At 33.7% G+C, this 21,740-nt stretch overlaps 2 protein-coding genes and 1 non-coding gene across 3 annotated transcripts; 2 read left to right on the plus strand and 1 right to left on the minus strand.

Moving 5' to 3' along the window:
- Positions 1–527: 527 nt before the first annotated feature.
- On the plus strand, positions 528–5,577 carry LOC124839563 (mannosyl-oligosaccharide 1,2-alpha-mannosidase MNS1-like). Its single transcript, XM_047315427.2, has 14 exons — positions 528–692; positions 1,036–1,083; positions 1,193–1,387; positions 1,754–1,866; positions 2,049–2,114; positions 2,253–2,424; positions 2,851–2,940; positions 3,064–3,188; positions 3,409–3,474; positions 3,729–3,837; positions 3,918–4,016; positions 4,384–4,464; positions 4,537–4,707; positions 4,997–5,577. The coding sequence occupies exons 1-14, from the start codon at positions 528–530 to the stop codon at positions 5,234–5,236; spliced, it is 1,740 nt and encodes a 579-aa protein (XP_047171383.2). The 3' UTR covers positions 5,237–5,577.
- A 2,772-nt stretch (positions 5,578–8,349) lies between these two features.
- TRNAA-UGC (transfer RNA alanine (anticodon UGC)) lies at positions 8,350–8,422 on the minus strand. The gene has a single exon. It is a non-coding gene; the product is annotated as a tRNA-Ala (tRNA).
- An 8,806-nt stretch (positions 8,423–17,228) lies between these two features.
- On the plus strand, positions 17,229–21,409 carry LOC124839562 (protein SMAX1-LIKE 4-like). Its single transcript, XM_047315425.2, has 3 exons — positions 17,229–18,824; positions 19,437–19,644; positions 19,829–21,409. The coding sequence occupies exons 1-3, from the start codon at positions 17,515–17,517 to the stop codon at positions 21,311–21,313; spliced, it is 3,003 nt and encodes a 1,000-aa protein (XP_047171381.2). The 5' UTR covers positions 17,229–17,514; the 3' UTR covers positions 21,314–21,409.
- Positions 21,410–21,740: the final 331 nt, after the last annotated feature.

Below are 21,740 nucleotides of genomic sequence, written 5' to 3' on the forward strand. Positions count from 1 at the left end.
ATATTGCCAGTAAATAAAGTTTTTATATAAAAATATGAATATTTATACTATTAAAAAAAGAATAAAGATTCTAAAAATATACTTGACTATAATTTATGTTTAAAATTCTTGGATCAGAACAAAATAATAATACAGTAATAAATTTTTAAGACGTTTAACCTTTTATTAAATGGTAAATATGGATGAAATAAGGTAATTCAAAAGGTACTAGTGGGAAAATATCTTAAATTATTTATAAGAAAAGCATTTAAAAATTGAAATTAAAAAAAAAATGAATTAAGTGAAGGTTGAGAATGATGAAGACAAAGAGTGATGTAAAAGAGAGGGGAAGGTTGAAAATATCCTCCGACATTTACTGCGTCCTATTTTTACGTTGAGGTTACAACTTACGCATGCATTTGCACCATCACCCATTACAAATGATATCTTTCTTATCATTCTTTCTCTTCCAATAACACACTATTAATGCTTCATCTCTTTCTCCCACTCATTTTTTTCTTCTGGGTTCATTCAACATTCTCAAACAAATGGGTAAAAAGTCTTCTTATTCATCTTCCTCCATCTCTGCATGGAGGTATTTGCAACCTCGTTATTACATTAAGAGACCTAAACGACTCGCAATGGTCCTTATCGTCTGCGTTTCACTTACATGGCTACTCTATGACCGCAAATCACTCAGCAGTGGACAGCAGGTTCTTTCATTGTCTTTTCTCATCTTCTCCTAAATTAACCAAGAAATTTCCATTTTCATTATAAATCCTACAAGACTTTTTTTCATCTTTTATATTAATTGCATTGGTTGTTGTCTTGTAAAAGAAATAACTTCTGATGTTAAAAGGGATGGAAGGGGTGCCATCTTGCTTTGTATTCTTGTCTCATCTCATCCCTTGTTAGTGTTTTCGATTTGAATAGTCTATTTGATCATGGTTAATAATGTGTTGATTTACGTATTTTAATCTTGGTTATGTAATATTTTGAAAGTTTGGTTCTTGAAATATTCTTTAAGCTGTTTTCTTTTTCTTTGTCTGGTGCTAGGATGACATTTTGAAATTGAAAGAAGAGGTTACACGCTTGCAGAATTCAGTAAGATGTGCAGATTTTTGTTATCTACAGGGTTCTTTGTTATACTTTCAAATTTTTGTTTTTGTGCCTTCGTGGTAATTGACTTGGTTTGAGTTATTTGAAATTGCAGATAGAAGATATAAAAGGCCACATGAAAGACTCGGCAGAAAGTATTCAGAATGAGGAGGAAGTCAATAAATTCGCTAAGGATATTTATGTTGAAGAAGATCCTATCAGCAAACAACGAAGAGATAAAATAAAAGATGCCATGCTTCATGCTTGGACGTCTTATGAAACGTATGCGTGGGGAAAGGATGAACTTAAGGTTTTTCATAATATTTTCTTAACCTTTTACTTAATCCACTGCTTGATATGATGAGTGTTATATGCTTGTTGCTTGAGGAGGAGGCAACCCTTTTGGATAAGCCATTGAACTTTGAAAAATAGGTATTTCTTTGACATAATAATAAACGACACTTCATTCAAATTTTGATCAACGAAGGACAGAATAATATATGCAAATTCTTTCTACAACTGAAATTTACCTATTATACACATCAGGAGAAGCAATAACAAAGTGTGTCTGCATGTTCCTTTCTAAATCCATTTATGTTTTATGCTATAATAGCATACAGTTTAGAATAGTCAAATTAAAACTATGCAACTAATTAGTTTGCTATTCCTTGCACAGCCACAATCAATGAATGGTGTTGACAGTTTTGGCGGTCTAGGGGCAACTATAGTAGATTCACTTGACACATTATTTGTGATGGGTCTTGATGATCAATTTAATAGAGCTAGAGAGTGAGTTGTATTTTATTTTTAGTACATTTGATTTTGCAATCCACTGTGTCTGCTTGAAAGTGTTTGTTCTTTTCTACTTTTGCTACAAGTTGAATTGGAAAAAAAAAGGAAAAAGAGAAAGGATCATTTTTGTAGTAAGGAATCCAACACATTATAAGCATCTAATGAGATAAATAATGCAGGTGGGTTGCTGAATCATTGTCTTTCGAGAAGAACATTGAAGTTAGTGTGTTCGAGACAACCATAAGGTTGAATTAGAAGGTTCAATCTTAGTTTTGTTGAAATGTTAATTTCCTCCCCCACCTAACAATTGTTGTAGCTTTGTAAATTGCAACAGTTTTTCTTTGTAATTCATTTTGTCTCATTTATCTATCGTTTTGGTTTAGAGTGATGGGTGGCCTTCTTAGTGCTTATGATCTCTCTGGTGACAAAGTTTTCCTAGAGAAGGCCAGAGAAATTGCAGATAAGTTGTTGCCTGCATGGAATACAGCTTCAGGAATCCCCTACAATAGAATTAACTTGGCATTTGGCAATACAAATAACCCTGCATGGGCGCGGGTATGTTTTGTCATCACTATGTTACTTCATTTATTTGTCTAGAGTTAATGTCATAACACAGAATCGCAGCTTTCTATCAAAATCATTTCTAATCACTGATAATATTCTGTTGCTAGATATTTATAACATGATGACTTGAGTTTTGTTTTTTTTCAATTGTTGTTTGACTTGAATATTTGGATCATGTTCACCTCCATCATCACTGACTGATAAGGCATTCTTTGATTGCCTGATGATCATATCAATGTCTTTTGTTTTGGTCTTGAAAATTTACTGTCCTTCTATAGAACTCTCATTCTGCGTTTGGTAATACAACATATCATATGGTGTGTTGTAATGCAAATTTTAGTTGCATCTCATTGTTACATATATTGTGATTTATTGTAGATTGTTTTATGTTCTTGATTGGTCGTTCTTTATTACTAGGGAAACAGTATTCTTGCGGATTCTGGTTCCGAACAACTCGAATTCATTGCTCTCTCTCAAAGGACAAAAGACCCCAAGTACCAAGAAAAGGTGACATTTTACTGCTTTTCCTTCATATTACTAAACATTTTTTATCAGTGGAATTCAAACCCACAACATAACTAAAAATTACTGAGCATATTGATTTCAAGAATGTCATAATAATAATTTCAGGCAGAGAAGGTCATCAAGGGGCTTCGTAAAGATTTTCCGGATGATGGGTTACTTCCTATATACCTTAATCCGCTTACTGGAACTCAAACAGGTGGATCAGTTACATTTGGTGCCATGGGTGACAGGTATGAGACTTACAAAATTTGCTAACATCATTATTGCATTATGATCTTGTAATTGTTGGCCACTTAAGTCTTCAAGTAAAATTCAATTCCAATTTTGTGTAAGTTTCTGCTAAACTCTTGATATTCATGTGCTATTTTTTTTGGGAACGTGGAATAAACATGCTTAACCTTCATTGGGTTACAGTCTGCTTGACATTTTTCTATCATTTATATGTTGCAGCTTTTATGAGTACCTACTCAAGGCCTGGATACAAGGAAATAAAACTGAAGCTGTAGCATTTTACAGGTAATGAGCTTTCAATGTTGATTTTTCTTACAAAGTATACCTAACTCTAGTTCACCATGTACATATTTTGTTGCCATAGACTTTTGGAAGAAGCCAAAGTATTATGGAATACCTTTCATCCATAATGCATATTCTACAAAAACACACATTTAGCAAACTCTTTTCAACACCACTTTAATATGAAAGTTCAAACTTTTGAGCTAAGAGACACACATAGAACCATATTTGAAATGTGTGAGCTAATGGTGGATCAGGGAAATGTGGGAGAAATCAATGATAGGTCTTCAAAGCTTGATTAAAAAGTCAACACCTTCGTCTTTTGCATACATATCCGAGAAGCTTGGAAATGCAGTCTTTGATAAGGTGTTATTTGAAAAAGATATTTATTTTAGTCTTAGCTGAGTACGACATTAAAAGAATATTTGACTTGGTGTCCTTTTCAGATGGACGAGTTAGCTTGTTTTGTTCCTGGAATGTTGGCTTTGGGATCTTCAACCTATGGCCCTGGAGAAGCTGAAAAATATCTGTCACTTGCAGAGGAGGTGACCCTCTTTTTTTCTTCCTAGAAATATAATACCAGAGTACTTATTCTCTTAAAAGCTTAAGCTATTAAATTTATGTGCTGCTGATTCTTCCGAAAATCAACATCACACTTTTTCTTGCCTCTTCACTTGGAATTGGAAACATTATTCAGAACATGATGAAGAACCATGTTGTATTTGTATTTTCTCTTTCAACCAAAGAATCATACATCCAAGGTTTCAGTTTTGACGGAATATTAAATAATTTTTCCCAAAGAAATAACTTCTATTGTGACGATAATTACTAATTTATGCTTAAAATATAGGTTTGAGCTTCCATTTTTCTTTCAAACTTACGATGAATTCCGATTCTTCTTGTTGCTCGCAGCTTGTATGGACTTGTTACAACTTTTACCAATCAACACCAACTAAATTGGCAGGAGAGAACTATTACTTTCGCGATGGAGAGGTTTGAACCTTAAATTCTAACATTGTTTGTGAAATTCCAAAGATGTTTTGTTCTAAGGTTATGAAACTGTAGGATATGAGTGTTGGTACCACGTGGAATATCCAAAGGCCTGAAACAATTGAGTCACTATTCTACCTCTGGCGTTTCACTGGAAACAAAACATACCAGGAATGGGGTTGGAATATTTTCCAAGCATTTGAAAACAATACTCGGATCGAAACAGGATATGTCGGACTCAAAGATGTAAGAAATTCATAACTCTTCAATATTTATCCTACATGATTTACTCTCACGCTTGGAAAAGTTGTGCATGCATCTGTTAACTGTTCTCACTTTGCTGTTATTTAGTTTGACATATATAGTTGTCATAATAATCATAAGTTATGAATGTTGTATCAAAACTTGATCATACTCGTACTTTTTTCTTTAATTTTTTTCAATGCATAGAATTTATAAAGCAAATGAGTACATAGAAGCATTTAGCTGTTTTATGCATGGTGCACTGCTAAACAAACTGTGACTAAATGCTTAGGTGACTACTGGGCAGAAAGATAATATGATGCAGAGCTACTTCCTTTCAGAAACACTAAAGTATCTTTATCTGTTGTTTTCGCCTTCATCAGTCATTTCCCTGGATGAATGGGTGTTCAACACGGAGGCTCATCCTTTAAGAATTGTGACTAGAGTTGCTAATGAAGAGAGTGGTAACCCAGAAGAGGTATTTCCACGTCATTTGCATGGTAGAAAAGAAGGTCGAATTGAATATAAGTAGCTAAGAGTTGTTGCTTTGAGATTATTGTAAACATATCCTGAAGCATAGTTCCTAACGTACTTTCAAGTTAGATCCATCTTTACATGACAATTTTTCATCAGCCAGATTAACGATAGCTAGCACATGGGTCTACTTCTCCTGCCTGTCTATGGTGGACGATATTTGGAAGCTTTGTTTATGGTGTAATTAGTAGGATAAATGTGGGTGTAAATTCTTAGATAGAAACAGAGATCGCTCTACTTTATATTCGACCTCTTTTTTGCATAGTTCTAAATGCTTGTGTATTAGTTGCAACTATGAGATGTAAGACATCCATGTTTGAAAACTGAGGACTTCTTTGCTCTTCTAATACAAAATTTACTGATATCAATGTTTTAGAGAGGAAATTTAGTTCAGTAACACTCAATATAAGAAAAGGATAACTCACACCAGTTCTAAATTTTTTTAATGCATTGCCAACTGTACCGTATGATCGGTTGCTCGGTTAGCAGTTGACTGGGCGGTCAACCTTCACATCCAGAGATAACTTTCGAAAATCAGAGAGTCATTGATAAAAGTCATTGGCTGATCAATGAATTTCTTAATATTGATTAAATATAAATTAAGCACATTTACAAATAAGGTATGTTTATCAACTCTTGGATCTTATTAGGCAAATTTTAATTAAAAACTCATTTCGAAACCTATAAATACAGGTTTAAGGTAAAAAGTTAGGTGATTGCATGATCGAGAATTAACTTTAATTACCAAACAGTCATTACTGACTTAAGCATAGGAGTACCTTTTGCAGGTAACCCCACCACATGATGTAAAGGAGTAAAGGATTGAAGACTTGAATCACAAGACGGCTTTGAGGTTGTTTGGAGTTTGATTGGAATTTAGTGTGCAAGAGAGTTGACCTCGACTTCACTGCTTAAACACCAACAAATATGTTCCTTGATACTTGTTTGTGTGATTTATCAAGTCTTCTGATAGATATTAAATGCTTCTTGGTTGAGTTATTTAAATATCTATTATATAGTGGGATACAAATTTTGATACTATTAACTAACAAGGTTAGGTGAATGTTGCTGGCACAACAAGATGAATACATAGAGAAAAACAATATATTCAAATGCACCTCAACAAGAATTACAACATTTAACATTACAGGAATCTCATCTGGAATGCATGAGTTGTCGTATATTTAGTACAAAACTAGGCACTTAAAATCCAACAGATAATAACTTAAAAGGTATTAATGCGTGTTTAGTTTCGAGATGAATCAAGTTAAATGTGGATACATGGTTCATATATTTAAATAACTTTTATTTTTATACTTAAAATGCAAATTCGAGACTCTAATAAATAGAGTTAACTATTGAAATCCACATCATTAAATTAATGTGGCAATCACACATTTAATGTCAAAAGATTAAATTAACAATATTGGCTTAATGAAAGAAGAAACATCCCATAGGGCAGGATCTTTAATTATGCTTCACTGCTCAATTGTTCTTTTTCAGAATCATGTTCTAGGTCCATTAACAGAAGATAAAAATTGTTAAACCCTTATAGCTAAAACATATAAATTCAGAACCATAGAGTGATAAATGTTGATAAATTTTATATGGGTGACAGATAAAAATGGGCCAAGGACAACTAAAAAGAGCACTGCTATCCTTCTAAATTCTAAGGTACCAGACAAGGCACCAATTATTAGAATCAGACATATATCAAATCAAAACGTTTATATTTTCCTACTTCTGCACATTTTAGCCTGATTTTTATACTCTTTCTTTGCACTCATAACACGATGATATTTTATGTTTTAGCTCGCGATTTCTTTTTAAGTGTTTTCAGATAAACATATATATAAACTGAATGATTTTATATTTGAAAACTTCTATCTCAAAAATAATGAAGTTGGGTGCTGTAAAAAAATGCACACGAATATTTGGAGTTGCTGACAAAACATTTAGCAGTCACCAAAGTTGAGGTAAAGCAGAACACATATTTTCTTTTTTCCATTTGATGAAGAATCTCATGCATGGTGTTTGAGTCAAGATCCATCTTTGGGAAACTGAGAGAGTGGAGGCCAAGTGGCCCAGTATGAAATTGTGTAAATGGTAAATGAGAGAGGGAAAATAAAAGGTAAATGTAATGTTATTTATGGTCATGGTGAAGGGCACGCTTAACTGGTATAAAGGTAAGAAAAAGGAGGGTAATGTGCAGTGAGTACATTATATGAATAGAATATTATATTGAAGAGGAAAGCAGTTAGTGAGAGGTCTATTCGTTAACCAGCATTCTGTGAACCCAAATGCATTATTTCTGAAGAAACAAGTGATGTTTTTGAAAGGTCTATTTTCAGGCCAGCAGGGACAAACATGCAGAGTTTGTTTGTTCTGAGTCATCCCTGACCTATTTTGTTACCTTATATAGATATAGATGGCATAGCTAGGTTTTGTTTTGTTGTCTTGTGTTTTCTTGCTCATATATGTTATTCAAGTGCTACCCGATTCCTGCCAATTTCTCCATCAATCAATGTTATGGGCAACTGAGCCCAGAGAAAACTTTTTATGCATTATCACACTTATGTGTGACCATCTTTGGTCTAACTGTCTCAGCAAAAGGTTGCAGGAGGAATCACCCTAAAGAGAATAAAACCTCTATGCTGATGTTGATTTGGTTTTCAAGTATAATATTCCTAAAAAATTATCGTCTGTTGCCAGAAATCTGGGAACTTAATTTGTTGGTTCAGTGTTTAGTTCTGAATTAGACTGTCTTACTCATGTATAAAAAATGTTTTATAAGCAACTTATTTAAAAACAAGAAAAGAAACTGTGCAAGAAACAAGCGATTGAATCAGAAGTATTGGTTGGATTACTTGGCTGTGATGTACAGATTCAGATAAAACAACCAGAAAAGCCAATACATAGTTTTGACTTGGGACCAGTTGATTGTGATGTATTCAAGCCATGTGACTGTCTCCCCTTTTGGATTTAGGATCATCAAAATTTAAGAAGAAAACAAACAAAATTCAAATTAAGAAACAGAAGCTAACAATATCTGATGGTGTGCCATAAAAACAAAGATAAAGTCTGTGCATAAAACACTGAAAAAAAACCATTTGGAGATGCAGAGGATCGAACCCTGTACCTCTCGCATGCAAAGCGAGCGCTCTACCATTTGAGCTACATCCCCACAATGAATATGTTTGGATTTGACTATTATATAAAATCTTTCAAATATATCATCTCAACTCAGTAAGAAAGACAGGCAAATTAGAAACGAGAAATATATCATCTAAGTAATTAACAAATTGTTATTAGTTTTAACGTGAATGGATGAAATATCATATATTTAAGGATTTTTTTGTGTTGAAATTTCTTGGACAAGAGTTTCAAATAAGCGAATATTGTTGTGATAAAAAAATGGTAATACATGGTCATTGTTATTATTTGTGAGGAAGTATATGAAAATGTGAAAGAAACTTTATACTTGAAGAAGGGATTGTCAGAATTTTAAATGTGAATCTCATACTTAGAAGAAAAAAGCAAGATCAACAATATATAAAATTAAATATATACAAACCGATTAACTTGTAGATAAAAGAAAATACAAATCCATTATCTTGAGATTTTATATTAAAGTGGTGTCTTCCATCTCATGTATAGGTTGGGCTAATTAAATCACTGACTTGCAAAACTCAACAAAACAAAATTCTTTCCCAAGAAAAAAAGAGATACTTGTAAATAATTTAAATTAGTTGTAAAATTATTTAGGTGTTTAATGTACTCGATAATGTATGTTTTAGAATATAATTTTATTTGAATTTATTAGAAAGAGTAACTTTTAGATATTTTCAATATTTTAATGTTTTTCATAAATATATCAAAATTTCTATAGTTATATTTTATGAAAGAAGAACACAATTTGTGAATTTTTATATGGGTATGACAATTAAAAAAGTATTAAAATGATTATTTTTATTTTTATATTACGTGCATGTCATAATATTATATACTTTTATTCTATATTTTCTATTTTGGAAAAACATGTACATGGGCATTCATACTCGAAAATAAAACTAGAAAGTCCGCGAACTATTTTGTAAGAGATACTCATGTAAGGAAAATGATGAATTTCTATGTGATGAAACAAGTAAGGGGATTACTATACCAATCTTAGCTGTTCCTGTTGTCTCTGTCCAAGAGCATCATAATTTATTATTGTTGAGTTTTTTATAATTTTTTTTTTCTGAGTGAAGTAGAGTTACAAGGTTTATAATTGGAACGAATGTGAGGCTCCTTAAGTACAAGTCTAATTAATAATTTATTTTCTATATTTAGATTTATGATTTAATTTTATTTTTATATATATTTTGGATTAAACATGTTTTTAATCCTCTAATTTTAGATAAAAATTAAAATTAGTCATTTTCCAAATTTTATCCTAATTTAATCTCTAAAATTTAAAAATACATGAATTTAGTTTTTTATCCAAATTTTATTAAGTTTATTTGATTTTTCAAACACTTTCCATGATAACATTTGAGCTGTTTATACTATTTGACACATTTGTACTTCAATATTAATTAAGAAATGTGTTTAAAATGTTAAATAATTTTAACAAAATTTGGATAAAACTAAATTAATGTATTTTAAAAAAGGAGAGGCTAAATTGGGTTAAAGACTAATTCCAACTTTTTTAACTCTATTTCTTTTTACTTAATTGAGTATCAAAATAAACTTAAAAATAAAAACTGACTGAGAAGAGGAAGTTTGAGAACAATGTAGATGATAAAAGGGAAGAAAGAGAGTAGTTGGTGATGAATACAGAGATAGATGATGGAACTAATTGCTAAAAAATAATTTATTAGAGAAGATAAAAATAGTTGGGATTAACATGTGATCATTTTCTACTATTAACGTTATTAACTTTATTTAAAAGAATATAAGAATGCAGTTAGAAAGTATATTGAAAAATAATTACATTAATAATTAAGCCTTTGATACAAGTATTGTTTTTTTATGTAACGAATGTCTTTAATAATTTAAAAATAAAGAAAAGTTGTAAGCTTAAAATCAATATAAAAAATGAGTCCGAGGAAGATATATTTAGGTTGAATTTGTAGATGAGATAGCTAGAATTGATGTATGAGAAAGGAAGGGTGAAGGTGGAGCATGGTTACTTAACTCACAATTATACATTAGGTGCCATATAATGCCTTTTTATATTATATTGATATGTAGAGGTTGAGACAATATGGAAAGACATGTTGGATCATTCTCACCAACAAATCTTTCTATTCTTAATTCTAGACAGCTTTTGTGATTAAACACAGCCGCTTTAATTTATTGATTTGTTTATGCATTCTTTAGCAAAAGGAGTGTCTGTGACAAAACAAAGAGAAAGAAAGAAAGAGATCGATGACATTTTTATGGGGATTAGTGAACAAAGAGAGTGGCAGCAATGATGATTTAGGTTGTCATCGTTTTGCATGCAATATAGAAAGATGAGCAGAGAAAGAAAGGAACATACTTTCGTCACTTTCCCTTTCACTTTCTTTGCTTTACTTCCCTCCTTTGCTTTAATCACTCTCTTAGATTTCAGTAACAAAAGCTTCCTCCTCCTTTATCCTTTCTCCTTTACTTCCTTACTTTCACTTTCCATATTCACCTCTCTCTCTCTCTCTCTCATTACAACCTTAGCTTAATCTTGTTACTTATTTATCTAAAAATCACTGATATTTTCCACTCAAAAATAATTTTATTTGAATAGATAACAAATTCTATTATGTACCATCAAACAAATTCTACGTAAAAATGCTCTCAATCTGATCTCATAATGGTGAGCGAATAACTTGTTCGATATTGATTGCATAACTACATAATTGTTCATGTTTGAGTTGCATTGAGTTTAAGATGAATTACAAATGAAGTTGTTAGTATGAGAATGAAGGATGTAGGTAGGCCTTTTTGAATGTCAGGTTAATCATTGTGTCGCCTGACATCACAAACCATTGTGCCACAAAAAACAAAAGCCAACATGTAATTTTAAGAATTGTATATTCCACTGAGAAACACATAGCCTAAAGAAATAAAACTGTAGCCAGGAGACAAGTTTGTGTGTCACGATCACGGAGATGTACATAATTTTTATCAAATACTGTGTGTGTTTTAGGGAATAAAGGCTCAGGAAGGAAAAAGAGGCTTACACATATTTTTCTCTGCTGCTTTTGGACATACACAGATGTAGAAAACACATATGTTAAATCTGAAATATAAATAAATTTAGGTATTGGTATTGCACATATATATTTTTAAATTTACGTAACTTTCAAAGAATAAAATTAAAAAAAAAGTATTATCAGTTTAAAATATAATACAAATGTATTACTAGTTTAAAAATGAAACAACTTACAATGTGTAGATTAATTTCATATAATGTATATGTTTAAATAGTATATAAAGCAAGCAGTTAAAATTACATATTACCTCCATCTGAACACATATATGGATGCATGAGAGTATAAAAGAGTGAATATGATGTATTAAATGACAGAGGATAATGGGTGGGGAAAATGTATAAAGTTGCACGCTAGGCCTTCTTTTTCACCTCCTAAAAAAATGTCTACATACTAACTTTTTTGAGTCAGGAATGTGGTTACTTATAGAGATCAGAGAACTACATCTCAGAATCAAAGCCTCTATGCTACTACTTTGTGGGTTCCACTGTCCTTCTCTTTATGCCTCCCACCTACACACATTCCATTTCCTTTTTCTTTCTTCTTTCAACGCACCTTATACTTAATCATTTTATTTCTTACATACAATTGCTCTCACCTCACCCACATTAAACTACAATCTTGTACTTATATTTCTTCATCATATCCAGATCGAAGCTTCTCAATCCCAGTATCAACAACACTAGCTGTTGTTAAATCTAAAACTTTAATTTTACCAGCGTTTCAACATGGTAAATTAACTAGAATACGTCTATTTTATATATCTATAAGATTATATCCGGTTGAAAACTTTTGGTTAACTGTTCTTGACAAGGGAGCTGATCAAATACTACTTTCTGTTTTTTTATCTGATTTATTCCTTTGATCTTCGCAGATGCATCAAGAAAAAAAGATTGAATGAATAGATTAATGCACATCGTGATTAATGATTTGAGTAACCAACCTATCATCACTGGAAAAATTATCAGTCGTGGTTTAATGAAAGTACATGAGCTTGTCTTTTCTGTCAAACAAAGCTATAGGAGGAGTTCCTATATAGCTGTGAAATAAGTGCTACGTAACCCTAGGAGTAGGAGCTGTCAACCACAATTCATCACACACAGTTCTTTTTTTTTTTCTTCTTTCTTTTTAGGAAAAATGAATAATTATAATGACCCTTTTCACAATAAAAGCTGTACAAATCATATCTGGAATTGCTTCATGTTTATTGTTTAATCTGCCTAATAATGTAACTTGTGGTAAAACGATGTAATTACTTGGTAGTCAATAAACCCTTTGGAATACACGTGGGCCTGATCTGTCTCTTGATGAAGCCTGGGTTTTTCTTTAATACTTTGTTGAAAATCTGTTAGTGAACATGCAAACCAAATCATTGGATTGAAGGATTGATTTTTGTATATGAAGGAGGATGGTTAAGGTTCACATTGGCAATTAATCCATAAAGGGATCCTTTTCTTGCAACTGGAGAAATCCTATTGTCTTCCTCACTTTTTCGAACTTTTAAATATAATGTTCCAATGATTTGAGCTCCCCCTTTCAATCAAAACCACCCCTTTTTGTTTTGTTAAAAGGGTTTGCCATTGATGGCACCAAAATGATCAGTGAGCCTCAGCAGCTCATAATTACCTACTTAGTGCTGCCTTTGTCTTTAATCAGAACAAAACCCTAATCACGCATACTGTGATATTCTATTTATATAAACAAATGTTTTGTATGAAATATGTATGCGAGTGACATTTGTGTCGAGAATATATGTTCTGACTATAAAATTTACCACTGATTTCTTTTATTCTTATTTTTATGTGTTTTTCTTATGATTATTCAAGATACATAATAGATTCCTAAATCCCAACCATTATGACTGTACGTCCAATTCTTCCGTGTCCAAAATGAACTACATAGAGTATCCAACACCAATAAATACAGATTCTAAGATACCCGAGCTTTCATATATCATTATATATGTTAAGTCGTTATTCAGAGGCTTAACAACCCTATCTATGCTATATAACATCTAGAAAGTATTCACTTAATTCACAAATTTAATCATACTATCTACTTATTAATTAACTATAGGAGAGTCTTCTGCATTTAAATCTTATATCAGAGTGTACTCGAAGCTCGATTCAGATTATTTAATTAAGTGTAAGAGAATCTTCTGTATGTAATATATCAGACTGTAGTCGAAGCTCGATCCAGATTGTTCAAAAGCAACAACTCGACAACGACCCAACATTATTCCATAGTTTCAACTCCTCTCAAATACTTCTTGGTGAATTTTGATAAGCACAATGACCAACTTTCTCTCATTAATATGTTGATATTTTTTAATCAATTATAGCTATTATTCATCCTAAAAACTTATTTTTGATATTGAGTTTTGTCCTAAGGATTTTAAAAAGGTCTCTTTTCCATATAGTGAATTATATATTCTCACTAGATTGATTTATCTCTTGGTTGATTAATATAAACTTGATAGTTTCATATATAAACTTTGAAATAAATAAAATATACAATTTTATAGTATGATATTTACTTGTACTTAAAATATGAGATAAACAAATGGGACTGGTGAAAATCAAATATTGCAATCAACATAACTATTTAAAAATCAACATATTTTTGTATTATAATAATAATTAAAACACACTACTGTCATCAATCTCACGTAAAGAAAGTTTTTTTTCTCTCTCATGGTATATATGTCTTAAATATAGTGATGAAGCCTCCAATCTCGTGATGATAAATGTAAGAGTGACAGGTATCAGTATCAGTATCACTCAGCTACATATATTCGATAGACTTTTACAAAGCAATAACTTAATGGATACATATCTGTGTCTTTGACTGCAAAATAGATGCTCAATGTTAACCTCAAAAATTTGAACGCTCTAGGGCAACTGTTTACTATTCTACTGTGCTCTAAACGAAAAGTATTTACAAGGTGATTAATTTGCATAGTTTTATATAAATTGCATTGCAACCGTTCAATAAAATACATTTATCTACTGTGCTTGGTGCTCAATTTTAAATTTAAGTACATCATTGGTACTCACAAGCTTTTCAATTTTTTTTATGTACTTTCCATTCCACTCACTTCCAACAGAAACACTTCTTATAGTTATATATATATACATAAGCCATATCAACGGATTTTCCATCCTTCTTTTTGGTGTAATGGAGAATAAGGAAGTTACAGAATTAGAATATTATGCTTCTATTCCATTTTTATTTTTTTTCTCTTTTTCGTTTCCTTTTTCTTGAACCTACCTTAAACTCTTGAACAGATAGTAGTCTCGGAATTCGCGCGATGCAATACTTGGATGATGAAGCTCTCCCTCTCGGTCCTAGTCCTTTTCAAGATTTGTTATCTTCTTTCATTTTCTTTAGGGATTTATTAACATAAAAGTAAAGGCTACAATGATTCATTTTTCTTATGATAAGAATCATGCTTCGAATCTTGCAAGGGTCAAATTAAGGTGACTACGTGAGGACCCATATGCTTCCTTCATGTACAGTTTGGTCAAAGTTATGTCTAATCCTGCCCTCTCTCAGTTACTATTTTGCATGGGAAGACGTCACAACGAAACTAGTGTCAATGTAGTTTCAAAAGGTGACAATCCAAGAAACTACTTACAAACGTAAATTCATTTATACATATTTATAAGGATATGGCTTATCAGTACAAGTAATACAACCTCAATTTTCACACTTTTTCTTTTATTTCTGTCTTCTATCTTCCTCACATCATCCATATTTACCATTACCATGTTTCCTTTGCCTTATTCTCTCTCTCTCTCTCTCTCTCTCTCTCTCTCTCTCTCTCTCTCTTCGTCTATATATGAATAGTGTATATACAGTGGTGTCCCTTATGCTATATGTATATAATCTCGAGATCTACCTGATCATACATATTCCTTTCATACATCTCAATAAGAATCTAGTCTAGCATAGATAAAATAAAACCTGCAAAAGGAATAGCTGGATTAAGAAAGCAAGAGAGAAAAGACAAACGTAAATGAATGGAATTAATGGTGAGGGGTAAAATATTAGACGAAAATAGTAAAATGGTTGTGTTTTAAGGCTTCCAAGAAAGCACAATGTGAAAATTGAATAAACGAGACGGGAACAAAAATGGGTGTCCAATTTCTGTAACAGTATGGAGAATAGATCAGTTTTCGTTGCTTTATATGGTAAAACAAAAGGTTGGTTTAAGTGGGTTGTTGGAATGGGAGATGAGATTAAGACAAAAGGTGATTGCAGTTTGCAGAGGAGAGAGAAGTGAGGCTGAAAAAGAACCAATAATGCTAACAGGGGATAGCAGACAGAGGGTTGCTTTTTGGGTACTTGGGGAATAAATTACTGTCTCTCTACGAGGATTGGCGTCAAAAGAGAGACCCCAACTTAGCTACCTAATATTAATGTTGTAGCAGTATAATTCAACAATTAATGTAAAACTTAACCTCTTTTGCATGTTAAGTTTGAATCAATTCTATCTTCTAAACTTAGTTTCTAAAACTCAACTTTGAGCTTTAATGTCTAAATCGTAATGGCTTGAATTTCAAAGCCTCTTTAAGGCATATGTAATGCAAACTATACTTGATATCATGTCAGAAAGCTCAACATTATCACCAAACCCATGAGTTTATTCAGACAAGAGTATTTGAAGGAGGCTAAATAGTAAAACTAAACATAACCTAGTTATGTTTATTTTATATAAATTGAAAAAAAAATGTTTAAAGATTATAAGAAAAATGTAGTTTACCGCTTTGCTTTTAAAAAGAAAATCTTTCATGCCACTGATTTCTTTTCCCTTTAGTAACTTTTTTTGAATTTCTGCTGGCCTTGTCTGTCTATTCAAAAGATGACGTGGAAAAGGGTGGGTGGGAAGCTCTATGAGTCCGAGTAAAAATTTTGAATTGCGGGTCCACATCACTGCACTCTCTAATTTCCTGTGCTACTTTATTTCTTACAAATAATGCAGCAGAAAATAACACTACAATTTATCATAATTCCTTTAGCCCTTTGTATTATGATAACAATGATTAACCATGATAAAAAGAAAATGCATGCATGCACATTGTTAATGCAGGTAGCAGTTAGATGAGTAGACTAAGATCACTAAAGCCTCAGCCTTTCATACTTTTATAAATGCATGATTACAATGCTTCTCACACATGCATTTTTTCACCAAGTTAATTAACTTAGTAGAACATACATAATAAGCTATTACTTAAAGATGTTCAACATAAGTTAATAACAACTGGTTGTACATAGACATTGTTTAATATCTTTCCTTCATTCAAACTTCTACGGATATGAGCAAGCTGTATTATTATTGTATGCAATAGTAATCTTGGACAACTAGTGTATGGAGAGAAAAAAAAAACAGAAAAGATATAGAAATTTAGATGTTTTTATATGTTATCATTCTTATCAATACTACAAAAATTATATGAACACCCAAAATCCAGTATTATAAGATCACCAGAAAGAAAAAAATATAGATTCAAATGACATCTACAGAGAGAAAAAAAATATAAATTTGTAAGGGTATTATAATATGATAGGAAAAAAATAAAATAGAAAAAGGTTATAAAGTGTTGATGAGTGATGATATTGTAGTGATAACTGTAAACTGGAGGGGATGAGAGAGAATAAAGGTAACGAAGTAGAATTGGTGAAATAATAAATAAAGACAAGAAAAAGCTGCCTCTTTAAACTAAAACGAAAGGAGAGAGTTAAAGAAAAAGAAAAGAATAAAAATGATGAGTGACGAGAAGTATAAAGAAGGCGGTGAGGCATATAGTTGAGGTATTTCTAAAGCCTAACGACTCTCACTAGAGCTCATTTCTCCTTCTCTGTTTTTGTCTGAGCTTACACTTGTTGCGTCGAAAGTGATTTGAGCATAGAAAGAAAGAGTTCATAGGGGTGGTGTATAGTTGGAGAGAAAGAGAAGGATAAGAAGAAGAGAAGAAAAGTGTGGTTGAAAAGAAAAGGTTGAGCAACAAAGGGGGTGGTGAGGGGGGTGGTGTTTGGCCAAGTGATGCGCTCAGGAGTTTGTGCATTACAGCAGACCCTCACAGCTGAGGCTGCTTCAGTGTTGAAGCACTCTCTGGGGTTGGCTCGGAGGAGGGGCCATGCACAGGTCACTCCTCTGCATGTGGCTGCCACTTTGCTCAGCCTAAGAGGCAGTTCCTTGAGAAGGGCTTGTCTCAAGTCTCAGCCTCACCAAACTTCTCATCCTCTTCAATGCAGGGCTCTTGAGCTTTGCTTCAATGTGGCTCTCAACAGGCTCCCAACAGCACCTGCTCCCTTGATCCACACTCAGCCCTCTCTCTCCAATGCTCTCATTGCTGCTTTGAAGAGAGCTCAGGCTCACCAGAGAAGGGGCTGCATAGAGCAACAGCAACAACAGCCTCTTCTTACCATCAAGGTTGAGCTTGAACACCTCATCACATCAATCCTTGATGACCCTAGTGTTAGCAGGGTTATGAGAGAGGCTGGTTTCTCCAGCACTGCTGTTAAGAACAACATAGAGGATTCTTCACCCCATTCTGTTTTCCAGTGTTACAATAGCTCTGGTGGTGTCTTTTCTTCTCCTTGCTCTCCCTCTTCCAGCGAGAACCACAGGGAAACTACCACCAACCTTGCCAACTTCAGGCAGACTCATCATTTCTTAACTTCTTATGCTTCTGAGTTCCACCCTTCACTTCTCTTTTCTCCGCTGAAGAGTGCACCAGCGTGTTCCTTCTCTGGTGCAGCTTCTTCCAGTAAGGATGATATCAAGGTTGTTCTGGATATTCTCCTGAGGAAGAAGAAAAAGAACACTGTGATTGTAGGTGACTCTGTGTCCTTAACCGAGGGCCTTGTGGGAGAGCTAATGAGAAGGGTGGAAAGGTCAGAAGTGCCTGATGAGTTAAAGTCAATCCATTTTATCAAATTCCAGATTTCACCTGTTTCTTTGAGTTGCATGAAGAGAGATGAAGTTGAAATGAAACTCTTGGAACTAAAAAGGAAGGTGAATTCCGTTGCATCAGGAGAAGGGGGTGGCATTTTTTACATTGGAGACCTGAAGTGGACCGTGGAGGAGGCAAGCCTCAGTGACAAAGAGGAAGGATCCCCAGAAGGAGAAGTTTCTGGTTACAATCCAGTTGATCATTTGGTTTCAGAAATTGGAAAGTTATTCTGTGACTGTGGAACCTCAAATAATGCTAAGGTGTGGCTCATGGCCACTTCTAGTTACCAAACATACATGAGATGTCAAATGAGGCAACCCCCTCTTGAGAAGCAGTGGGCTCTTCAGGCTGTTCCTGTTCCATCAGGTGGACTTGACTTGAGTCTTCATGCTCCCAGGTAATCATTTGCTTAATAATTAGTTTAATGCCAAAAACACTAGTCAATTACAGAAAATGTCTTGCTTATTTTGTTTAATTTAATGCAGAAAGAAGAAAAAAACTCCATTTATGACAAGTAAAAATTAAATAAAAAGGAAAAAAACTAAAAGAGAGGAAAACATAAGTACATAAAAGTTATTCAGGCATGATGGTTTGTTGAAAGCTTAGTTTGTTTTACATTTTGTTGAGGAGTGCGTACGGTCACTGAGCTATGCCAGAACCATTGTGAAAAGCATGGTTGGTTGGTTGGTTGGTTGGTTGGTAAGGCAGATGTGAAGCAGAGCCTTTCTGTTTCTGGTTCTGCCTCACTTTAGTTTGTCAGTATATAACCAACCTCTTACACATACGCATGCACATGATATTGAGCTGGAAAAACTGAAACTAGACTTTACCAAAAAGAAAAATATATTCACATATTTTTGTAAATATGCCATATTGCACCCAGTGGGAATAATTCAGAGCTATTGTGATGTTAAGTGAAAAGAATGGAAGCCACATATTGTAAACTCAACAGTGACTATTTGTTTAATTTTGGATGTTAACTTTATGAATATTTTTTCTCAACTTACAGTGTCCTTGATTCAAAGATGACCATCTCCCAAAATCAATCTCATGTGCCTGAAACAAAGCCCTTTGGTAACACGGAGCAGCAGGATAGGCTGAACTGTTGTGAAGAATGTGCCTCAAATTATGAAAAGGAAGCCCAATTTCTTATGTCAGATCAAAAGAAAATGATGCCGTTCTGGCTTCAGTCTCATAGCACAGAAGACCATAATAAGGTAGAACATTATTAAGTTGAAAACTGAAAGTCAAGTTAATTTTCTGGTTATATATTTATAATCGAACAACTGTGGAAGGACTCTATTTTTCTTCTCAACATGCATGCTCTTGATCCCTTTAGTTTAGATTTGAAAAATTGTAATGACTCATGACTTATACTATGTAACAATCGAACATTTTCAGGATGAATTAGTCAAGTTGAAAAGAAAGTGGAATAGACTGTGCCACTGTCTCCATCAAAGCAAACAGCTTCATAACCCATTGAACTGGAACAACAGTTATAATTCAGCAAGCTCCATATCTTTTGCGAACAATGCGACACATTGCTCCACCTCCAAACTTGTTCCTCGGTTCCGGCGCCAACAATCATGCATCATTGAGTTCAATTTCGGCGACAAAAGGAAAGCAACAGAGCGAGTCTTAGATTCCCCGGAGGGCATGGAAGGTAAAGAAGTAAAGACTACTCTTGCTCTTGGCAATGGCGGTTCAGGTGAGACGGTGGGGGATATAACTGATGATAGAACACTGCAAAGAGCTCATATTTGTAAACTATTGCAGGAGAATGTGCCATGGCAGTCTGAGACTGTTCCTTCAATAGCAGAAGCCTTGATCCATTCCAAATCAGCAAAGCAAAATAACAGTATTACTTGGTTACTTGTGAAAGGCAATGACACCATTGGGAAAAGAAGGTTGGCACTTGCAGTTGCAGAATCAGTTTTTGGCTCAACTGATGTGCTCCTTCAATTTGACATGCTAAAGAAAGAGACTTCAGTAGCCCCATTTTCTGAAATGCTGGCAGGAGCGCTGAAAACCCACCAACAGCTTGTGGTGCTAATAGAAAATGTTGACTTTGCTGATGCCCAGTTCAAGAAAGTCCTCTCAGATGGGTTTGAAACAGGAAAGTTTGGAAATTCCACAGAAGAGAACTCAAGCCAAGTGATACTCATTTTGACAAGTGGTGGATTCACTGGCATTGAGGAGAAGAACGAGGATTCGGTTATCAAGTTGTTATGGGAGGTTAGTGAAAGCAAGCCAAACTTAGAGACTGAATCCGCCACAACTAGGATAATAGAGCCTTGTTTGGGCAACAAAAGAAGAGCTGAACTTGATTTGTTTTCTCACACAAAGAGTTTTGAAGGGAGCAAGAAGAAAGTGGGTTCGAGACAGACGAGCTTTAACACTCTTGATCTGAACATGAAAGCTGATGAAGAGGGTGATGGGGAGGGTAAAGCAGCAGAAAGTAGTACTATTTCAAGTGATTTGACTGGGGAAAGTATAGCAGATCCAGTGAGAAAAAAGGGATTTCTTGAGTGGATTGAAAACCGGTTTGAGTTGAACACAAATCCTGTTAAAGAGAGAGAGATGGCAGAGTTGATTTTGTGGAAGATAAAAGGGTCATTTGAGGAGGTTCGTGGTTGGGAGAAATTAAGTGTAGATGAGAGGGTGATTGAGGATGTGTGTTTTGGGTGTGGTTATTTTAGCGAGAAGGTGTTTGAGAAATGGCTGAAAAAGGTATTCCAAAGCAGCTTAAAAACAGTTAAGTTTGGAGGGAAGGAGGGTATAGTTTTTAGACTTTGTTGGGGTGGTAAAGGAGATACAAAAGCAGATAGTGGCTTCATGAGTTCTTCTCTGCCCAAGACTATCCAACTTAATTACTTCATAGAGTGATCAATTTTGGCTACCAAGGGCTTCTTCTTGTAAAATCGAATAGTTTCTGTAACACTTCATTTTCATAATAGCATGGCTTTCTTTTCATTCTCTTAATTACTTCATCGCTTTTCATTTATTACACGTTTTAATTTCAGTTTAGCGTTCTATTATTCAATCAGTAGGGCTTCCATGCACAAACATATAAAGGAAGTTATGCTCCCAACAGAGGAAAATCAAAACGACAAATAATAATAGCAATTGAGAAATGCGTATGCCTTCGCTACAAGACAATCTTGGAGCTTTCTGGTTCCGATTTAAATATACAAATGCATCATTGCTTTGACCACCATGAGTGTGTCCCTTCTTTCTTCTTTACAAAACCATTCATTCGTTGTGTTCTGGGAAGTCATGATAGTCAAATTTTGCATTGCGTTATGTTACAATA

This window comes from Vigna umbellata, chromosome 1, assembly GCF_029865625.1.
Source record: "Vigna umbellata cultivar VRB3 chromosome 1, Vumbellata_1.0, whole genome shotgun sequence".
In the NCBI taxonomy this organism is placed as follows: Eukaryota; Viridiplantae; Streptophyta; class Magnoliopsida; order Fabales; family Fabaceae; genus Vigna; species Vigna umbellata.

Bases quoted from the DNA above. Each gene is read 5' to 3' on its own strand.
- LOC124839563 (XM_047315427.2), top strand. From the start codon at position 528: ATGGGTAAAAAGTCTTCTTATTCATCTTCCTCCATCTCTGCATGGAGG. The intron at 1,084-1,192 runs GTAAGATGTGCA...TTGAAATTGCAG, and splicing joins TTACACGCTTGCAGAATTCA to ATAGAAGATATAAAAGGCCA. The intron at 3,475-3,728 runs GTAATGAGCTTT...ATGGTGGATCAG, and splicing joins GAAGCTGTAGCATTTTACAG to GGAAATGTGGGAGAAATCAA.
- LOC124839562 (XM_047315425.2), top strand. From the start codon at position 17,515: ATGCGCTCAGGAGTTTGTGCATTACAGCAGACCCTCACAGCTGAGGCT. The intron at 18,825-19,436 runs GTAATCATTTGC...CTCAACTTACAG, and splicing joins TTGAGTCTTCATGCTCCCAG to TGTCCTTGATTCAAAGATGA. The intron at 19,645-19,828 runs GTAGAACATTAT...GAACATTTTCAG, and splicing joins GCACAGAAGACCATAATAAG to GATGAATTAGTCAAGTTGAA.